At 40.8% G+C, this 21,193-nt stretch overlaps 1 protein-coding gene across 1 annotated transcript in view; it reads left to right on the forward strand.

Moving 5' to 3' along the window:
- The first annotated feature begins 6,074 nt into the window (after positions 1–6,074).
- LMBR1 (limb development membrane protein 1) overlaps positions 6,075–21,193 on the forward strand; it is a 71,694-nt gene continuing 56,575 nt past the window's right edge. Inside the window, exon 1 of the mRNA XM_050322664.1 lies at positions 6,075–6,332. Coding sequence (XP_050178621.1) covers positions 6,270–6,332 — 63 coding nt within the window. The 5' untranslated portion in view covers positions 6,075–6,269. The remainder of the gene's footprint in view (positions 6,333–21,193) is intronic.

The raw sequence follows: 21,193 nt of genomic DNA on the forward strand, positions 1-21,193 counted from the left end.
CTGTGATATTGGCGAGCTCATATTCCATGAGGGCAAACATAACTCTTGCAACCAGTAAAATAATTATGATATGTGCTTAGTACATGAGGAAGTTTCCAAAGATGAGAAAAAAATATAAGAAAAACTGATTTTGTTTAAAAACCCAAATCAGAGATAGAAATTACATTTTTTTTTAAAGGATGTATTTATTCTGGTCAGCAAACCACTGCTAATGCTACTGGTAGATGACATAAAAACATTGGCAAATACTGGAAACAAGAGTGGTAAATTATGAAGATGAGCTAATCATACAGAGCAATCTGGAATGTTTGTGAAGCAGAAAACAAAGGAGTCTTGAATTGAGCCAAATTTCTGTGGATGCACTGCGAACAAGGGGTTGAGGTCCCATCTACAGAACCAGGGCTGCATCTGGATGATTCAGAATAGAAATTGCAGATCGGTGCTGGTTGATATGAACCAAGTTCAGAAGTAGCCACTCTTTTCTATGTCAAGGAAATGATTGCTGTAGCATTTGGATTAAAATGTCCCTAAAACTGGCTTTACCCTGTGTAAGCAAATAAGTGGACATGTCAGTCAAAACTACAAGGAAGCCTTTTACCTACAGCCAGACCTCTGATAGCAGGAGGACACAAGTAGACACAAGTGTCTTCAACTGCATTTTCTATTTGCTTCTGGGAAGTAACCATGTTTTTCATCTCTGAATTTGTGTCCTGTTTTCCCCTATAATAATTAAAATAGTCTATAATAAAAATACAGAGAGCATAAAGTAAGGAGGTGATTGTACTCTGTTCACAGAATTGCTGAAACTGGCCCTGAAGTAGTTCTTTCGCCTGTATTTTAATAAGTGTGTTAAGAGTTTGGAGAGCATTCAGGCATGAAAGAAAAAGAATAGAGTTCACAGGTGAGAAAAATCTTTAAAGAGTAAATTTACTACAAGTAGATCTTTTTAACTGACTGTAAAGGAGATTTTGAGGTGAATTGTGATTAGCAGGAATTAAATATTGAACACACCATAAAGAGAAGTAGTGAGTTTTCGCTCTTTTCATCTATCCATTCTAGCTGAACACCTTTCAGGGACTGATTTAATCTAATACTGATTTCTGGGCTCAAAACAGACACAGACTGGTGAAAGGGAGGCTTTTGTGTTTGTGTGTTTGAATTGCTTTTTTTGTTGGTTTGGTTTTTGAGTCCTCAACTCTGTAACAATATTGACCCTGGCAGTAGTTTAGGAGTTTTACCAGTAATATCTACTTGAAGAATCAGCCAAATCAGCCATGGCTTCACAGATGGAGCAGATGTCCTAAATATTCCCTTTTATCTCATTCCTAATGTGGGGGATTTTGTTGTTGTTGTTGTTTTGATTTGAAGAGTGCTTTGAATGCTCACAGTAGGGCATGAAAGACACTTAAAGGTGAATGGAAGCAAAATGAGCTTTCAGTCACTCCGTGCTGCCTAGATAGGGAACTGAAACTGTTCTAGCTGATGATGACCTGACTTATGCTTTCTTTACTTGACAACACTGAACTCCTGCAGAGTTTGTGCCTCTGCCTGTAATAAACTCTGCAGGTTTTCTATCTCTAGGCTCCTACTAGTGAAGCAAACTTAAGCACTAGAAGGGGGCTTATTCATCACTGAATCCTATTTTATTTCAAATGTTAATTTCAAAAGCTTGTTCAATTACTTTGATTGTGCTTTTTCTTCTCTATTGGGGGAGTTTATATTCGTCAATATATTTATGACTATGAATATAAAATCCAGCACATACCTATGTGAGGCTATACTGAATTCATTTATATACATTTTTTTTGTGCCAACATTGTAATTTTGAATTCAAATTTATTTCTCTTGGCTGTTTCAAAAAAAGTACAAAATACCTATATTATGCCATAATACATTTAGCTGGGGAGTTATTGTTGCTGAGTTGACAGAATGAAGATACAGACTGGAAGTATTTGGAACAAAAAAAATAAATAATCATACTATTTTGTTCTAGAAAAAGCAAAGAAATAGAAAGTAGAAGTTATGACTAGAAATGAAATGTCAATCAGCAATATTTCAAGTTAAATCCAAGACTGATTGAGCTGGATTTCTCAAGCTATTCTGCAATTCTTGCTATGCTTTAGCTTACCAAATATAAGACACTGAAATAATCACCCAATAAATAACGCTAATTTATAATAAATAATTATGATTTATCATTAATTATAATAAATAATTATGATAGCACAACATTTCTTTTACATCATGATCAAGTTATTTTAACTTTTGCATCTTTCTTTTTGTCTTCCATGACTGGCTTTTGAGCATGTAAAATGCTGGGTATCATCTGTGGTATGTGTTTACCCTAAGTTCTCTTTAAAACCATTCTTAGCAACATATTAAGTTGGGCTTTGGGCTTCAATCTGGCCATTTCTTAGCCAATATTTTGAATATAAGCATGTAAGTATCATATTAACTGAGAGAATAACTTCCTATTTTCTATTTAGTCCAAGCTGCACTTGGCTCAATGATGGCTTGAAAAGAAGGCATCACCTATTCAATTGCTGTGAGATGGATTTAGGTTTTAAGGCGTGCTGCCAAATTCACATTTACAGCTAAAGAGAGTGATTTAAAATCCATTGGCAATTTCTGAGGGAATCTTACTAGTGAAACAGTTCCAACCTTAGAAACTTCCATTTTAAGACAATTCAATTGAATTTTATTAGCTTGAATATCCCAGCTTATTTTTTTAGAGAGTCTCAGAGGTAACACTGCATATAAAACACTCCTTGGGGAGTCAGGGTACCAGACACTTACTGGGTAATCCTGAAGCTGAAAAATGTATTTAAAACTGGGCTGAAAAGGAATAAACTAGCAAAATCCTTAGGGTTACTGAGGTTCTGGGAATGGCTGAGGACAGTCCCTCCAGTACTGTCTTGTTTTGTCTGAAATATTGATGAAAAACATCTAGAGATCTTTTAAACACTCTCTGGTGCAAGGTACTTGATTTGTAACTGTTTCTTCTGCTAAGCTTCAAAATACTACTCTCATCAGAAATCAATGGATGCATCAGTCAACCTCCCCACTGGTTTGCAAGAGCTGCGTACTCTGGACTGAACTTCCTTTGATGTAAATGGATTTTGCTGTGGTGGCTACCACGACCTTCCTTTGTGATGCAGACACCTCAGAACTGAGCAATAACTTCTGCCCAAGAAAGGGTCGAAGCTATTTCCGCCCCTTCCCTGCCTTTTCTGCAAATACAAATGTGTATCATGTTTCTGATGATTCATCTGTTAGAAATGGAAGAAAGAACTTGCCAGTCCACAGAATGAGACAAATTATGTCCCGTATCTCCTCCTCAGGTTTATTTCAAATTCAGTAGATTAAAAAGAAAACGTACAGCCCAAGTGGAAGTGGAGGGTTCAGTTCTTCCAAATCTTAGTTTTAATTTTTGTAACAGCTACAAAATATAGCTCATTTTTTTACAGTCTTCCTGTGTTTAATATCTTTGCAGATAAAGTAAAAAAATGCATGAAATTCTTGGTGCCTAGATACAACTCTCAGAGCTCCTTAATGAAATAAACTTAGTTTCAGATTCCATGAGCTGTTCCAGGGCAGGGAGTGAATCATTTCCCAGGTAGCTCAGGACCTGAATCTCACCTCAGGCCTAGATTCCTAACCAACAGGCCATGGGCATTGGTATGTGCTGGCAGAGGCTCCCTAAGAGCCTGCAGAGTCCTTGCCTTGAGGTCTTTCCCTGACTCCTAACTATGGCTTTTATTGCCTCTTCTTCCCCAGACTGCTTTGCTCTTCCATCTGTTCTTGTGGGTCATCCTTGTGCATGGATCAACTTGCTTGCCTGTGGCCTGAACCTCAGGCATGCTACTCCTTTGTTCTGGTATTAGTATGTATAATTTAACATATTGATAGCTGGCTGAATATCTGGTTGTTCTCATTTTCCCGATTTAGTTGGACCTTCTGGTCTCCCCAGTTCTTAGATCTGGTTTGTTCTGGCTACAACACTTCCGTCTTCATCATAAATCCACTGAAGGTCTAACACTAGATTCCTTACACCCTGGTTATAATGCCATTGTAATTTACTGTGAGTGTCTTTTATACAAGATGATGAAAGCTGGGAACTTCTCTATACCAGTATTTCTATAGACAGCTCTGAGAGAATTTGGTTTTCCTGGAGTTGATTCTTGCATACTGGACAGCTGTCTGCTCTTACCAGCTGTGTTTGTTGTTAAAGATATTGCTTCTACCTATAAACCTTGCCTGCAGTTACACTGTTCACTCTGGACCAGCTCCTGAGCAGAGAGCAGCACTAGCTGCTCTCACAAGCCCAGGCCTCATGTCAAATTCCTCTTGGCAGCTACGGATGGTTTCCCTGCTTTCAACATTTGAAGAAGAAAAGGAGATTGAAGACAAGTGGGAATAGGTGAATAAAACCTCCAGATGAGTAATAATATTGTCTATCAGACAGAATCTAGTGCTGTACTGGGAATAGCTGTAAAGTAGGGCAGCTTTTCCCAAGAAGTAGCTCAAAAAATGTGTTCCCTTTTCCTTCATCTCTGCTTTTGATTGTCTTCTGCTGTTGCTGCAACCTTGATGAATACCTGAAGTCTCCCTCCTTAAGCAGTGGGCTTCAGGAGGAGAGAGAGTGGGGGTATTTCTGGCCTCACACCCACAGTGTGATTCTGCCTGCAAATACCTCATCTGTATTTTCATAAGTATCAAAAGAACAAGGGTGGAACTGTGGCCATGCAGATCTAGGAAGTTCTGCATCCATTCAGAACTACAAGAAATACTTCTGCTAAGTCCAAAATCTCCCAAATACCTCACCATCTGTTTTAACCAAGGAGATGGGCCAGAGCCTGGGGAGTGAATATAAACAGAATTATTGTTGACATCGACATCATGGATAATGTATATCAATAGATGTAACAGGCAGATAATTATAATCTTTATTCTTGAAACTTCTTTAGACTAATGTTATGTATTTGGATTGAAAGAAGTGTTCTATTTGCTAAACTGCAATCTATATTTTGTAGTGTGTCCTAGATTAATGGTCTTTTGTGTGCATTTAGATAATTGAGCTGTTTGCAAACTCAGAAGCAAAGATTGTTGACGCATGTAGAGGGAACAGGGAAAACAGGGAGATTGTGCCTTTGCACCACAGCGCTAGGGCAAACAACGACAAAGCAGAGATCACCCAAAGGCAAAAAGCCGGTCCAGAGGAAATGGAAATGGAACACAAGTTGTAACTCTTGTCTCCCATCTCCGTTGTTCCCTGCCCCCAGGACACGCAGGGACTCCTCCTGTTCCTGCCCCGCGCGGTCACAAGCAGGTGACCTGTTTCGATAGGATGAGAGGACGTAGTCTTTAAAGTCTGCGCCAGCAGGAATTTCTTCTCAAAAAGGGTGATTAGACATTTGAAAGGGCTGCCCAGGGAGGTGACGGAGTCACTGTCCCCGGAGGTGTTTAAAGACAGACTGGAAGTGGCACTCAGTGCCATGATCTGGTTGACAAGGTGGTGTTCGGTCACAGGTTAGACCCGACGGTCTCAGAGGTCTTTTCCAACCCAGCTGACACCGTGATTCCGTGGAGCTCGACCTTGTCGGTAACACCAGGAACTCTCCCCCAAACCCCGCTGCTCAAACCCCGCTGCTCAAACCCCGCTCCCCAAACCCCCCTGCTCAAACCTCGCTCCCCAAACCCCGCTGCTCAAACCCCGCTCCCCAAACCCCGCTCCCCAAACCCCGCTCCCCAAACCTCCCTCCTCAAACCCTGCCCCCAAACCCCGCTGCTCAAACCCTGCTCCCCAAACCCCGCTGCTCAAACCCCGCTGCTCAAACCCCGCTCCCCAAACCCCTGCTCCCTCAAACCCCGCTCCTCCTCGTCCTGGCTCGCTCTTGGCCCCGCCTCCCCAGGCCGCCTGCCCCCTCACTTCGGGCTAAGCCACGCCCATTACTGTAACCACGCCCCCGCTCCTTAGTCCCGCCCCCTCGGGGCCGGGGGCGGGGCTGCGGCGCGCGCGGGGTCGCTGCGCGGTGACGCAGCAGGAGGAGCTGAGAAGCCGCTGCCCGCCCTTCCTCCTCCTCCTCCTCCTCCTCCTCCGCGCCCGCCTGGGACTCACCGGCGCAGCCGGAGCCGCTCCGCCACCACCGGGGCCCGGGGGAACAGCCGGGCTGCCGCTGGCCATGGTGGCCCGCCCGCCGCCGGCGGGGCAGGAGCAGGCGCGGCGGCGGCGGCCGCCATTGCGCGCGGGGGCCGCGGGACTATGAAGGATGGAAGCGGACGAGGTGACGATCCGGGAGCAGAACTTCCACAGCCAAGTGCGGGAGTACACGGTAGGACCCTGCGCCGGGCTCCCCGGCTGGGCGATCCCTGCCCGCCCGCCTCCTCCCCGCCCTGTCACTGCGGGACCCGCCGTGCCCGCCGCCCCCAGCCCTGAGCCCGGGCAGCCGGGGGGGTGTCCCGCTCTCCCCGCTGTCCTTGCCCGCCCCAGTGCCCGGAGGGACGCGGGGGCCCGTCCCGGGTGGGCAGCGCTGTGCATGCTCCTCCCTCCGGGCCGGCTGGAGGATCTCAGGGCTGACCGACCCCCTGGAGGGTTTTCCTCTCCCCGAGCTTTCAGCGAAAAGGGAGAATGCTGTGTATCCATACAGGGCATCGGTGTGCTCCATCGGAGCTCTCGGAACAGATACCGGTGCAGCAACCTCGTAAACAGTGTTCAGCCTCGGGAAGAGAAGACTGAGAGGGGAGCTCATTAATCTGTATAAATATCTAAAGGGGGGTGCCAGGGGGATGGGTCAGGCTCTGCTTGGTATTGCCGAGCAATAGGACGAGAGGCAACAGGAAGTTCCACCTGAACATGAGGAAGAACTTCTTTACTGTGCGGTGACCGTGCATTGGGACAGAGTGCCCAGAGTCTCCCTCATTGGAGATATTCGAGCAACTGTCTGGATGCAATCCTGTGCTATGTGCTCTAGGATGACCCTGCTTGAGCAGGGAGGTTGGACCAGATGACTCATTGTGATCCCTTCCAACCTGACCCATTCTGTGAACACCTCAGCCCCTCAGGTGCAGCCTTGTTCCCAGCAGGTGCACGTGGGATTTTTTTATTACTACTTGTGATACTGGGATCCTCCTGCCTCATTGAGCTGTTTACAGTGCCTGTGTGTAATCTTCACGTTTTCCCTGACCCCTCATGCCCGGTGCTCTCCCAGTGGAGCCATACAGAGCAGGCAGGTGCAGCCCTGCATCCTGCATGCAGACAGAGAGAGCAGTTGTGGTTTCCTCCCTGACTGCCTCGTAATTGTTTTCAGGGCTATTCAAAAGCTGGTGGAGGTGTTTTGATGGAGTTCTTGTCTCTCCTGCTTCAATTCCAGGAAGGAAATACATGCTGCTCACAGCAGACATGCAGTGTTGTCTCCTGTGCACGTGCCGTCCTGGCTCAGCTGGGGGATCACGTTCTCTTTGTGGTCACTGTTGTCTGAGAAAGAATGCATTTCTTGAATTAAAATATGATTTCATAATTTACCTTTAAGTATTTTTCATCTACATGGGGAGACTCTAAAATCCCACTGTTAACTGATTTATGTAGGCCTACGGCTCAGTCATTTGGTAAGAGACTTGCTTGGATCCCCAGAGTGTTAATTCCTGTTTCTGTATTTTACGAATCGATGTTAAGACCTTCTTTCTTCTGGTGAAGTGTTCTCTTTCTGGGATGTTTTTTTCTGAAGAGTTCAAAACAAGCCTGTGTGAAGAGAACTGTTACTTTAAGAAATTTTTTGGGAGGGGATGTAGCGTATGTCCTGGAAGCTCTGACGAGTGTAGGGGTATAAAAAGTAAAATACTTTTTTGTAAAGAAGGCTTTAAGCATTATATTAATCAGCTCTGTGGTATGAAAACATGGATGTATGCACAAATCACCTGTCTTTTCCCTCGTGTCTGTTTTTCCATTTGTATTTGTGTGCTAATTATCTCCTACTTATTTCCAGCACAGTCTTGTTCTGATAAATCTTATGCTATGTATGGTGCTTTTGTATCTGGTAGGATGCACAGATTTTGAGTCTGAAGGAACTGTGTGCAGCCTCTCTGGGTACCTGTTACAAGTAGTGAAGGTCTATTAAACTCGTAAAGAACTATCTCATCTGTACTGCGGCTGCTTTTCTAAAGCTTCTTCAGCCCATTTAGAGCAGTTGGTAACTCTTCCCAGTGATGTAACTGTAAGAAATCATATAAGATGTCAGTAACTTGTATTTTAGAGGTGCAGTGTTGTTTTGCTTGGACAGTGGAGGCAGAATATTCTTTCTCTTGGAACTTTACTTTGATCTTAACATGGATCATAAACCACCTTTGTTATTGTTTAATCAGTGGGAATAATAACAATCATTTTGCCTTTTAAGTCATGCATTGGTACAGTTGTGATCTACTCTTTAATTTATGTTGGAAGACAGCAGGATTTTAGGAGTGCGTAAAGTGCTGCCACCCCCAGCTGAGTGTGCAGCCTCATAGCTGCAGGAGCATGTTACAAATATGAGTGCATGCTCATGTTCCTTACATGCACAATTATGTTAACATCCTCCTACCCATTCCTGTCCTTGCTGCTCATGAAGTTACATGGTTAATATAATTTCTTAAAATATGCAAATAGCTGTTGTGTGGGTAGTGGGCATAATCCTTAGCCCCTCAGCTGGAGGAGGGAACAGCCTCCACTCTGACATATGCACAATACCTTGATTCCAGCTGCAGGTGGACTGGGGGCAGTGCAGCAGTTAATAAAAGGATTTTATGTTACAAGGGGTAGTGGCTTTAAATTGGAATAGGGTAAGTTTAGAATAGTTATTAGGCAGAAATACTGTTTTGTAAGAGTGGTGAGACTCTGAAACAGGTTGCCCTGAGAAATTTTGGATGCCCCATCCCAGGAAGTGTTCAAGGCCAGGTTGGATGGGCTTTTAGCAACCTGCTCTAGTGGAGAGTGTCCTTGCCCATGGCAGGGCATTGGAACTAGTTGATCTTTAAGGTCCCTTCCAACCCAAACTGTTCCATGATTCCATGTTTGTTGTTTATTATTACAGTGGAGGAAACCTGTATATGCCTGTAAGGAGCAAGACAAATTTATGTAATCTGGTAGTAGTGTCTTTGGAGAGCTAGCTGTGTGGCACAGTCTTTCCTTGAAGCTAAAATGATACATTCATGAGAGAAGAGAAATCAAAGTAAGCTGATGTAGTTGAAAAGAAAATCCTTTTCACTTTTCTCTTAGAAATTTTCTTTGAACGCATACAGGATTTTTAGATTGTGCTTTCTGATGGAGTCCTAAGGGCACACTAAACTTAGCTTCACTGTACTGCTTCATTTCTGTTTCGTCTATTCTCTGAACTGGCAAGCTACAAAGTTTTCCATAAAGTTGTGTAATGTAAAAAAATCCAAGGCTTGTTATCCTTCTGCTGGTGGTGCCTGTCTCTTTCTGCAGGTGCCAACTTCTGCTAATTCCACCTTCAAGAGACAAATATTTCTGACACATGTTTATAGATGGAGCAAGGGTAGGGAAAGATTTTTTAAAAAATAAATCCTTCATCTGCTTTTGAGGTGAGTCAGTGGTTTAAAGCTTAATTTAACTCAGGCCCGTTTGCTCTTGACCTCATTTGGAGCGTCTGTATGGTACCTGTTTTTTTCAGGAGGGGGCCTGTTTGCACTAAAATCATCTACCCTGTGTTTTGTTGCTTCATGAGGATGATCTTTACTATGAGAAGGTGGTAAACTCCCTACTCTAGTTTCAGCATAACTCTTCTGTGTGAATCTTCTATGTAGAGGATCTGTTGTTCCAAAAAGTTGTTGAAAATACCCAGACTCTCAGACTTGTGTGAACTTTGAAGTTCAGATGCAGTGAAGTAAAGTGTAGATTGTGACCAAGCGTAAGAGACATGGCACAACCACGAGTTTGCTCTAAGTCAGTGAGAGCCTTGACTTAACAAAGCCAGAGTCATACTCAGTTCTGGCTAAAAGAGGCATCTTTCTGAAAAGCAGCTGTAGTTGAGGGCAAAATATAGAAGAGGGTTTGTGTTCTGTACTTGATCAGCATTTGTATGAAAGAGTTGTAAGGGCCAGACAATGTTCTGTGCTGATCTGATACGATCTGTTACTTTGTACACTTCGTTTGCCCTTCCTGGTCCTTTAGATTAATTTTATAATTTGCTGAGATCTTGCACATCCGTGGAAGATATTTGAGCTTTTAGGGACCTGTTTTTCCCTTGTGTCTTGTTATCATGTCTGTTTATAAAGTGTTCCATTTTCTGCTGGTGTTGTTGTGAACTGTTTATTTCAAATGTAAATCGAGTAAGTGCAATGGTTCAGTCTCTTTTTGGTCCCCTGGGTTTCCTTTTTAGAATATTCTTACATTCCTTTTTTTCCAGGTTGAGTCCTCTATTCTGCAGTGTTAGTTTGGACTTTTAAAATTTAGCTCTACTTTTTTAATTGTTATTTTTCCACTTACAAAGTGTAGAAAGCTTGTAAAAATATACATGTACACTTAGTTATGAGGTTTCCTTGGCAAAATACATACATTATTACTTGCATTTGTAGTGTGGGAAAAACTATGGAAGGACACAATTTTGTGACCATGGAATTATTACTTAGAAAGCTGAAGAATACGCATAGTATATTTGGAAAGCAGTTTGTTGTATTAAATATGTCATGAAAAAAGTCAGTCCTGGTAGAATAAGTTCGAATACAGAAGTACTGTTATAACTCTCAGTGCTTCATGCAAGTTCAGGCAGATGTTGAAACTGGTGTAAATGTAGTTTTATATTAAACATTTGAAGAGCTAAATGTTTTCAGGCTTCAGATACTAAATATTCTGAGAAACTTAGTTTCTCTATTTCTTAATGCAATTTCCTCTACTAGAAGGCCTTTTTTTTTTTAAAAAATACAACTTTAAAATATTTAATTTCTTTTTTTTTTAAGGTGACAAGATTCTTATTTTATGTGTGCAAATCTGAATCTAAAAATAATTTCTAGCAGTTTAGAAAGGCCTTTTTAGGCAGGTGCAACTGCCTCATGTCTTTGATTTTGTTTGTTTGTTTGTTTGCAATTTCACACTAATACCATTGGCTTTGTTTTGTTCTCTGATTTCTTTACCTACTTTTTGTCCTCTTGTCCTGTTTTGGTGTAGATGGTGTCCAGGATTCTTCTATGAACTAGTGCAGTGTGGTTACTGCTGGCATTTGTCCCTTATAGGGCTGTAAAATGAGAAAGCACCATAGTCCTTTTGGGAGTGTGCTCTTGTTCCTGACCGGTTCTGCCTCCTTAAAAAATTGTGATCTTCACAGACTCTTTTTCATGCCAGAAGTGATGGTATTCTGAAAGTGGGCCAGGAAGAAAATGCTGATTAGAAGGGTGGGTGATTTTTAAGAACAAACTTACTACAGATACTGAAATTTTTTTAATCCAAGCACTGAAAACTGAAAGACTAATTTATACCTTAAATGACTTCTTGTATTCAAAAATAAAGTTTTCCTAGGTTTCTCAGTATTGCTTCCTTTTATTTTTTCTCAACTATTTTGGTAAAGATTTGTAACTGAATAAAGGATTATTTGTTTTAGTGGTATGAGATGTAAAGCCGAAAGATTGGTGTGCATTGAACATAATTAGGTACATAAAATATTGGCATAATTCTATCATCTTAAAAACATACCTTTACTTGTAAACATGGGTGCTGTCCTGAACTTTAAGAAGTGATGAGTCATTTTCTGGCTGCTAGTCCTGAGGATCAGCACTGTGGATCCATCTGGAATCAATAGGCATCTCCAAATACTTGGCATAGACAAGTAGAGAGGGATACTTATTCCCAAAACAGAAACAGCTTTTGGAGAGTCCACTGTTTCTAGTTACATAAAATAAGTGTGAAAGGCTGAAGTATACAAAGTTGCAATTAGTTACGGTTCAAAATAATTCCCTTTGAGTTCCTGGTGTGTTTCTTTGGGGGAGCAGTGGACCAGAAGGGCAACACACTTCATGGAAGGTACAGACATCTGTTTAAGAACATTTTATGTTAAGGTGTAATTAGATTTGAGAAAATCTAATAAAAAGTGAAAGAACTGACAGCAAACAAAACCAGCTGTTTCATTGTAGGACCACAAACAAGCATATCCATCTTGGGTTTTGTTTGGGTAGCTGGGCATGGAGTAGAGGGACTGGATAAGATGCAGGATGTAACTGGGAGACCGGAGGGTTGTAATAACACCTCACTCTTTGCTGTGATGGAGATTCTGAGTGTTACTGAGTTTATTAGGAGAAGACCCTCTGGAAAGAATTGTTTTCAGAGATGTTGAGGGGTGGGTGAGGAGGAGAGCAGAGCAGCAGTGGAGATGGTGGTAATTGTCAGAGTGGACAGAGAAATGAAGAATGTTGCCAGTGAGATAAGAAAGTCAGAATGCCATTCTAGTGACATAGATGGAAATTTGGGTTAAGGAAGACTATCTAAAAAACCTATTCCATTCAGCATAAGCTTACTACTTTTATTTGAAAATTAAGCGAGTGATTTTTTTGTTTTAAACTGAAATGCTTTCTCCTTTCCTGTCTTTCATGGTCTCTGATTTAATTTGGTATTTATTCTCATTTAGCAGGGCAGTGGTAACTCACGCTGAGAAAGTCTTGTGCCTCACTCTCTACTCTCTTCATGCCCCACCTCTTACCTTGAAAACTGCAGACTCGTGTGCTGTCAAATGACTTTTTGGGAACATTCATGTGCAGGAATTTACATAACTTACAACACAGGAAGAGGAGAGAATTTGAAAGTCATGACTGTAGTTTGGTTTTATGCATATAATCACTAACAGCCTTGGTTGTTGAATTAGTCCAGAAGGTGAGGATACAGCCAGGTAGAGATGAACTGGAATGAGCTACTCTCTTCAACCCCCAGATTAGGCATTCACGTGGCAAGGGAAATTGCTTCGTACTTTCAGCAGCTTTGATCTGTGCTCTTTGGGGCCCAACTGACTCTCTTAAAGGTGGTTTCAAAACTCCGGTTGATGTTTCATCATCTTGGTGTTGAATATGTATGGTAGTGTTGCTCAGCTGCTTCCCACGCTGAGGTTTCTAGTTTCTTGATTAATTGGATATGTTAAAAGTTGTTTCTAACTACCAGCAGCGTGGTTGCAAGAGAGAGTCCCGTGCTTTGTACTGTTTTAATATTTGAACACTTGGATGATTTTTGAAAATTTTGATTAACTGAAAAATATTCTACAGGTCTGTGTTTTAGTTCCTCTATTTCCAAATCACGTGTGCTCCACAGCAGGTATTATGTGTGTCGATGGCATTGAAGTCTGCATAGGGCTGAGTTTAATATACAGAGGGTAGAAGCACTGGATGTGTGTGATATTCTTCTTCCCTCTTCACCTTCTTGTCTTATGGTGGTGTGGTTTCCAGGATAGGCTTCACAATTGTCATCAGAACACAGTACTTCACAGTTTTACTGTTGATTTTAAGTGTCTGGTTATGCCTCTAGTATCCCGTTTTTTCCATTATCTCACTCTAATTTCTATTTTTCATATATTTATGGGAAGAATTGATGCTGATGAGTTTGAGTTGAAATTGACAATAGAAACATGTCTAAAATATTTACTAAGTTTGACTGTGACAACTTATGTCCAGTAGAGAGTCTGTATAATTGGTGAGAATTATGAAAACATACAAGTATTGCAGTTTAAATATGTTTGTGTTTTGGGAGTGCCACTTAAAAAATGCTACAGATGTATGTGTGAGAAGACAAGAAAGAATATTTTTATGTGTTAGGATGAGAAAGTTCATATGTTCTAAGATATGCATTTTTGCCCTGAAAAATTAATATGAGCCAAAGAAGCTGTCTTAAATAAATTGTTTACTAAGTCTGTATTAATGAGACTTTTGAGGTTATTTTTTCCGAAATGAATTTTTAATGGAATGACTCTTAAGTTTTAATACAACTGATTATCATAGCCTGGCTGCTGAGCAGTACCTTCATTCAGGGGCAGAGTGGTAGCATTGGTGTTGATTCTAGGGAGTGTTTTTAAATCATGCACTGATGTTGAAAAGTACTCTTGACTCCGATTTTAATGGCATTGCTGTAGCCTGTACAGGTCAAACAAAAATAATTTGTTGTCGTTTTCTGAGGGGGTTTAGTGTATTCCTGGGTATGGGATACAGAACCCTGAACAAAGGTATCTTGGGCTTATTACTAAGGGTCGTGGAGGTGCCATAATATTTTTTTTCTCTCTATCTGGTAATATAAATACATTCCCATTAAGCACCTAAAAAGGAGTGTAAAAGCTAACAAATTAATTTATTGATTTGAATTCCCTCAATAGTTTGAAGTGGAGCTTTGCTGTTGGTGAAGTTCATGTGAATGTAGTTTTAAGTGAATGACATATGGAAGCTACCTTCTGAAGGGCTGTAGAAGCTGATTTTTACCTTCAGCAGAATTTCTAGCACATGGAATATATTTTTGGATGTTTTGTGTTTTCTGTTGGATCCTGGAATCTTTTCCTAGATGAGCAAGTCTAGGCACCCAGCCTGTGAACCACTTAGAATTTCTTGATGACTTAGGAACCAACGAAAAAAAAGTGGGTCAACCTCTTGCACATGTTTTAAGCCAGGGAGGAGTCCTGAGAGGAGACCATGCACGTGGGGGAATCATAGGTGTGGAGGATGTTGTTAGTGAGCAGAATTAATCTGTAGACATAGGACATATCTGACATCTTCTCTTAAGGTTGAATTTAGTGTGTCGTGCCAATATATATGTATAGGGCTGGCTGATTTAGATGAACCTAATCTAACCACGGAGTGCAGAGTTTTTAGGAATAAATATTAATATCTCATTTTGAGAAACATAAGCTATCCAAAGCAGATGATATAATGAATGCTGAGGTCAAACTAAGAGCATAGTTAGAAGTTTTAGTTTTCTTTAGTGTGCTTGGTTTGTTATAGGTCACTTACTGTTGACACATCCAAAACAGGTGGAACATCTTGTTTGCTTTTTAGATGTCAGTGGGATAATTGAGTTATTAGAAATAGACCAAGCAGAACTGTTTGTCTCCACCTGTGTTTTCTTGCAGTTTATTATTGTCATCCTTTCTACAAGTAAACAAAAGCAGTTGCCAAGTGGGACAGTAAGAAGAAGCTATTTAGTTGCCATGTGGCATTTTAATGCATATTAAAATATTTTAGTAGTGTGAGAGCAGTAAGAGATGAGTGTATAGTGCTGTGTTTAGTTGTTTTCTGTTACAGAAATTAAAACCCAGAAGTGCAACACAACTATTTTCTTTATGTAGGAACCACAAGCAAAACACAGTTCCGTTTGGTGATGTTACCCAGAGTGACTTCTGCCTTCTCTTTTCTCTGTGTTGTTTTTCCTACTTAGGGAAAAGGGCACAGTCTGTAAAGTAACAAGAAATGGAGATGTTCTTTGTTATGTCTGTAGCCTGTTTTTGTGTGTATCATTTGCATAGAAATGCTGGTGGATGTAATAACAGGAATGATTTTTAATACTGACACAGCCACTTGGTTTTAAAGTTATTTCCTTTCTTCCCTAACTGCTTAGTTTTTTAGAGCTTCTTGATCTTCTATTTCTTACATAGCATAGTAAAATGCTGTTCACTTCTTGTTTGTTTTGCTCTTCCAGATTTTCTCTCTCTATGGTAGATGCTACTATGCAGTCAAGTGGGAGGAAATTATAAGTTTTCTGCTTTGATGCTTTTCAAGTCAAAATGAACGTGTGTTGAACCTGTGTTTTGTGCTTGGAAGTGTATTAAGTCAGAGACCATTATTGAGGTGTTTGACTTCTTTCTGTGAATGAGTTCTGTGGTGGTTCCTACTGCTAAAAGTTGTTCTGTAAGATGTCTGGCTCTTTCATAGTTGGAGGACACCCCTGACACAGTCCTAGAGGAGCCTGTGCTTACATTAGTACTTTTAAACACATTCATAAATGACCTGGAGAAGGTATAAATTATGAGGTGACTAAGTTTGTAATGGTGCTTATTTATTCAGGACAGTAAAAAAAAGCTGACTGGACTGCAGGCTCCTGCTCAGGGGAGGGTCAGCTGTGGTGCTTAAAAACCTCTGGGAATGGAGATTGTACAACCTTACTGGTTGGGCTATTGGTTTCACCGCTTGTCTCTCCTCATGGAGGTGATTTCTTCGTACCTCCCACTGACACCATGGTTGAGAGCTCAGCTCTGTCTCCTTAATGACCTCATCATAGGTACTGGCAACCTTCTGTCAGCTCCTCCTGAAGCCTTGTTTGCTCAGGCTGAACACGCTGAGGTCCTTCAACCTGTCTGCAACAGGCAGGTGTTCCAGCTTCCTGACCATCTTCCTTGCTGCAATTGCCAAAATCTTTCCTATACTGGAGGCTCAAAACTAGACTCAGCAACTACACGTGACAGGATAAATGCTACCTGGAGAGAGTTAATTCCCATGATTATTGGCTTTGCTTCAGGTGATACAGCCCAGGATGCTCTTTGGAGTGTGTGCTACCAGGGCACAGTGATTGGGAGGTATTGGACAATTATTGGACAAGGCACCTTATGTGCTTTCTTCCTTGTGTAAACTACAGCTGTGCTGTACACAACAATTAGGAATAATTTCATGCTATATAAATAGAATCTGTTTATCTTCCTGTGCATAAAAATGCAGCTTTTGATGCAGACACACAAGAATTACAGTTGTAAAGATGGTTGAATCTTGCTTGTAAGAGGGGAAAAAAAGAGATAATCTTATGCCTTTTGAGCACAGTCTTTCTTAGCATGAAAGGGTAGCTCTAGCACTTGCAACAGAAAATGATGATGCTTTTACCAATCTGAGGCATGAATTTCAGTGCCAGAGTTTTAAAGGTCATCCACATGGACAAATTAGTGTCAGCTGATCCTTGATAATTGCCAGTGGGATAAGTACAATGTAATTTGAATTAGTTCAGGCTGTTACTGCTCCTGTTTAATGTCAGCCCCTTAGAGACACATAGTTACGAACTGAAACGGATGCAGGTGATCTCCAGCTCCATTCTCACAGGAACTGAGAGCTGTGTGGTACAGATCCAGAAGAGTGACTTGGATCATACTTGGATGACTCTGGGTGAGAAATCCAGAAGTATGATTCCGTGGAAGAGTTGGATACCAGATACCTAAGAATGTAGTGCAGTGTGTCTCCAAGTAGCCTCTCTTGGCATGTCTAGTGTGTGATCTAAGCAGGAGCATAAAGCACTTCCAGGGGAAGACAGGTTTCTTTTGCTTGTCCCACCAGAGGTTGTATTTAGTCCATGGGAAGAGATGTGGATGAATTAAGTGCATCAGGTTTGAAGACTCCTTAATGTGCCCCCTGTTAAAAGGGAGCCCCTCTATGTGAGAAATAATCCATGTGTTTTGTTTTCAGTTACTGAGTGGTGTGGAGGGGACACACACAAACATTAAAAAGAATTGCTTTGCTTAACTGTTTTGCTATAACCATTCTTCTTTACAATTCTTGGACTCCTCCTAATTTCCTTTATGTTCTGATCCATCTGGTCAAACATGGACTGAGTTGTATTTCCCTTACAAGGTGAGAACCCACCATAGTTGCATTTAAAGAAACTTCCCAGTCTGACTATGGCAACAGATCCATGACTACTTTGTCCCTCAAAGTTGGAATGAATTTAAGGAAATAAATTTTAGTATTGGAAGGTATTATCTCTTCTGAAGTGTGTTTTTTTTTTCTCCTTGTTTTTTTAGTTTAACACTTTCGGGGACTGTCAGAAATCCTGTCATCACAGTTGGATCTGGTCTTTGCACAGCGTCTTGACTGTCTCTGCAAATCAAACCTAAAAGAGCTTCATTTGAGCTCCAGTGAAAAACTTCTTGCAGAGAACTTTGGGATCTGAGGAATATAGCTTGTCCTAGATTTACTGTATTTTAGCATCCATAACTTTTGTCAGCTCTTACTGTAGAGATGATGGCATGAGCCTGCTTTCTGGTTGGAAACAGCTTGCAAAACGATTTGGATTTAACATTATATTCCAGTGTTGGCTCCGATACTGTCACATACTCTAGTTTTCTGAAGAAAAGATGGAATTTAAAGAATAAAGGCTCTTTTTTTCCCACTGAAGATATTGATGTAGTTTTTGTATGGTGTTCTGCGTAGTGTCCTTTTTCAATTTTCCTACTTTTGCTTTTTAATGAGTGATTAGGAATGAAAGCTGACAGATGATTTGAGGTACTATGAACATATGCACGTGTGAGTTAGCTCTCTTCCAGGAGTTTTTAGGAAGGTTAAATAAGGAATTGTTAAGAACTGTGTTTTCTGAAGCCACATGGCTGTTGGTAGAGTGTTCCTTTTGTGGATGCCAAGGGCTATACCCAGAAAATGACATTGAAAGGTATTTCTTAAACTAGGGTCAGTGACCTTAGTAGTAAGAGCTGTAAAGTGACTAGGAAACTGCCTATAGTGTACATGACACAGGGTAGTGTGTTTGAGGAGGAAAAAAAAAGCTACTCTTCGGTTTCCTCAGATATCAGAGGGTTTTTATGTTCGTATTAAGAGCAATCTTGCTCAACTTAGATGAAAATAAAGTAAAACACTCTGTGGTTAGCACAAACCCAGTTCTTCAGGAGATGTAGTCAACACAAAAAAGGGTTAGAACATGGTTAGAAAGGACTCAATTATTCCAAAGCCATAGACTTAGTGAGACGTGGTGTTAAACTTGAACCCTAAACCCAAGTTTCTACTGTAGCTTGAGAGCTGCTCTGCTGGAAGTGGTTGGGAAGGACAGTGTGGATGGATCCAGTGACTCAGAGGATAATGCTGAGTTACTTGTGTGATTCTCAGGTGAATGTGGTGCAGCACTTTCAGCACAGCAGGGCTTAATGCTGTTCCTATAACTGTGAGGTTGTACCTGGAGTGCTGCACACGAGCCCAGTCACTCATAATTGAGAAACATGAACTGAAGTGGAGCAAATACGAACAAGGCTGGTTTTCTTTTTTCCCAGTACAAAATATCCTGAAACAAGCAGCAGTATGAGGAATAAAAACCCAGGATTGCAGCGTGTCAGGACAGTGGAGCCTGTTCTTCAGCTATCATGGGCAACACATTCCTTTTCCCCAGCTTAACTGAGTTCCACTCTAAAAATAGTTAGGATGCTGACTTTAGGTATTCCCTTTGGAAAGCTGTTCAGAATGCATGGTTAGAAACAGTTCAGGATCAGAGGTTTCACTGAGTATAAATTGAGACTGCAGTAATATTTCTGAGTTTGCTGCTTGACTTCTTTTGGCCAGTATGAAGGACTTTTAGTTTATGAGTTCTCTTTCATTAAGATCTTAGAGCTTTAATTTATCAGAATTTATGTCCATAATTTTAAAATTATGTGATTTCTCAATAATAAACAACTTTATCAAACATGTACAAAGTTGTTCTCGATTCTGACAGAAGTAGGGGGATAATTACACCAAGATACATAGTTATCTCTTACTGTTGAGTTGCAAAGTAGCTGTTATTTAAAACCAGAAATGCAGCAGTTGATAGTTTGTGTTACTGGACAGCTTTTATCTGCTGTGCCCTTCAAAATACCTCATTTATCTCAGTGGTACCTTTTATGTACAGACCCACATTTTCATTGTAACCTTGCTATCACAGATAGAATAAAGGTCATTTGTTTTTTTATTTGAAGGTACAAACAAGATTGCAGTAACTTTTATTCTTGTCTTAAATAAAATTAAACCAAAAATGAACTTAACTACATCTTTCTTTTACGTCAGTACAGTGTTATTTGGATCTGACAGATTTTTAAAGAATTCACTGACCCTGTATATGTGATACCCGATTTTAAAAAGTGGGTGCCTAAAATTAGATGTCTCTATGTGTAGCCTTGGTCTAGTTTTCAGAGGAACTGGAAGCTTGGAGAAGGATTCTCTTTCAACATTGCGTTTTCTGATACTGACAGGATGAGCTGGGTCAGAGAATTGAAAAACCAAGGCTGTTCTCAGTTTCTTTTGTTCTTCCTGATTCAAAAATATACCAACTTTTTCTATTAAATCTTAATAACATTCTTTATTATTAGAATTATTTATTTAAAGAATTGAATTCTTTATCAAAACCTTTTCCTCTTTGAAGCTTCCTCAGGAAAGTTGGAGTGGTGAGCTGTATTCAGATTAAATGTTTGAATTCGGAGATCTAGTTATGATTATCTAATTTTCAGCATCTGTATTTTGGGTGTTGCTCCTGTGTGTTGCCAGCACGGAAAATGAGCTTGTTTGCCACTTGCAGACCTACAGCACTGTCCTACTTCTGGGAGGCACCTGTAGGGCAGTTCCAGGCACTCAAATGCCTTGCTCAGATACTTGGATATACTTTGATTTTTTCAGTCTGAAATGTCTGACTACACAAGAGAAGTAACTTTCTCAGTTTATTTTTATCAGTATTTTGTAAAAAGACCATCCCTCCTGAATGATACATTCGTTCTCCCTCTGATTCTGCTGATTTGGATGTAGTGAGCTTATTTAGATGCAGATTTTCTAGGGCAATCATCACTACCTTTTCTTTCACTTTTCTCTTTTTCTTAGGGTAACTTTTCTGCTCCTGATTTTTTTTTAAGACAACAAATCTACAAATGATTGAGTAAATAAGTAGATCAGTTGTTACCCAGTGGAGTAATTATGCTGCACAGAAGATGCTTCCTTCATGATGCATTTCTGACTGAGTCACATTTTTAATAGTATCATGATGAAGGAAACAGTGTTGAGCCACTGATGCCTCATTCAGGAGCAAATAAAATTCTTTTTTTCAACCCCACAAAGACTTGGAGGGTTAAAACTGTCCTGCTGTTCGATTCCTTTCCTCCAAGATTTCTGACATATTTGGAGGTGATTTGGTCTTACCTTATTGTGTTGAAATTCTGGCGGTACGTCTTAGAAACAACCTGATGCAAGTCACTCTGGGCTCAAGGTGCATCTGACCTAAATAAGCCCCCAACCTTTTGAGGAGGGAGACTGTGCCCCTGGCTTCTGACTGTTAAGAAAACATCATGTTTGATGAGCTCATGCTGGGACATCCAGTGTAGGCACACGAGTCTCTCTGGAGTGTGTGTTGTCACCTGGAATTAGTTTGATTCAAGACATGATGGAAATAGTAAACATGTTTGTTTCTTTCCACGCATGTTAACAGCTCACTCCAAAACAGATCTTCTAAGAGCCCATTGTATAGGAGACAATC

Source organism: Myiozetetes cayanensis, unplaced genomic scaffold (genome assembly GCF_022539395.1).
Source record: "Myiozetetes cayanensis isolate MyiCay16 unplaced genomic scaffold, myiCay2020 scf1, whole genome shotgun sequence".
Taxonomy (NCBI): domain Eukaryota; kingdom Metazoa; phylum Chordata; class Aves; order Passeriformes; family Tyrannidae; genus Myiozetetes; species Myiozetetes cayanensis.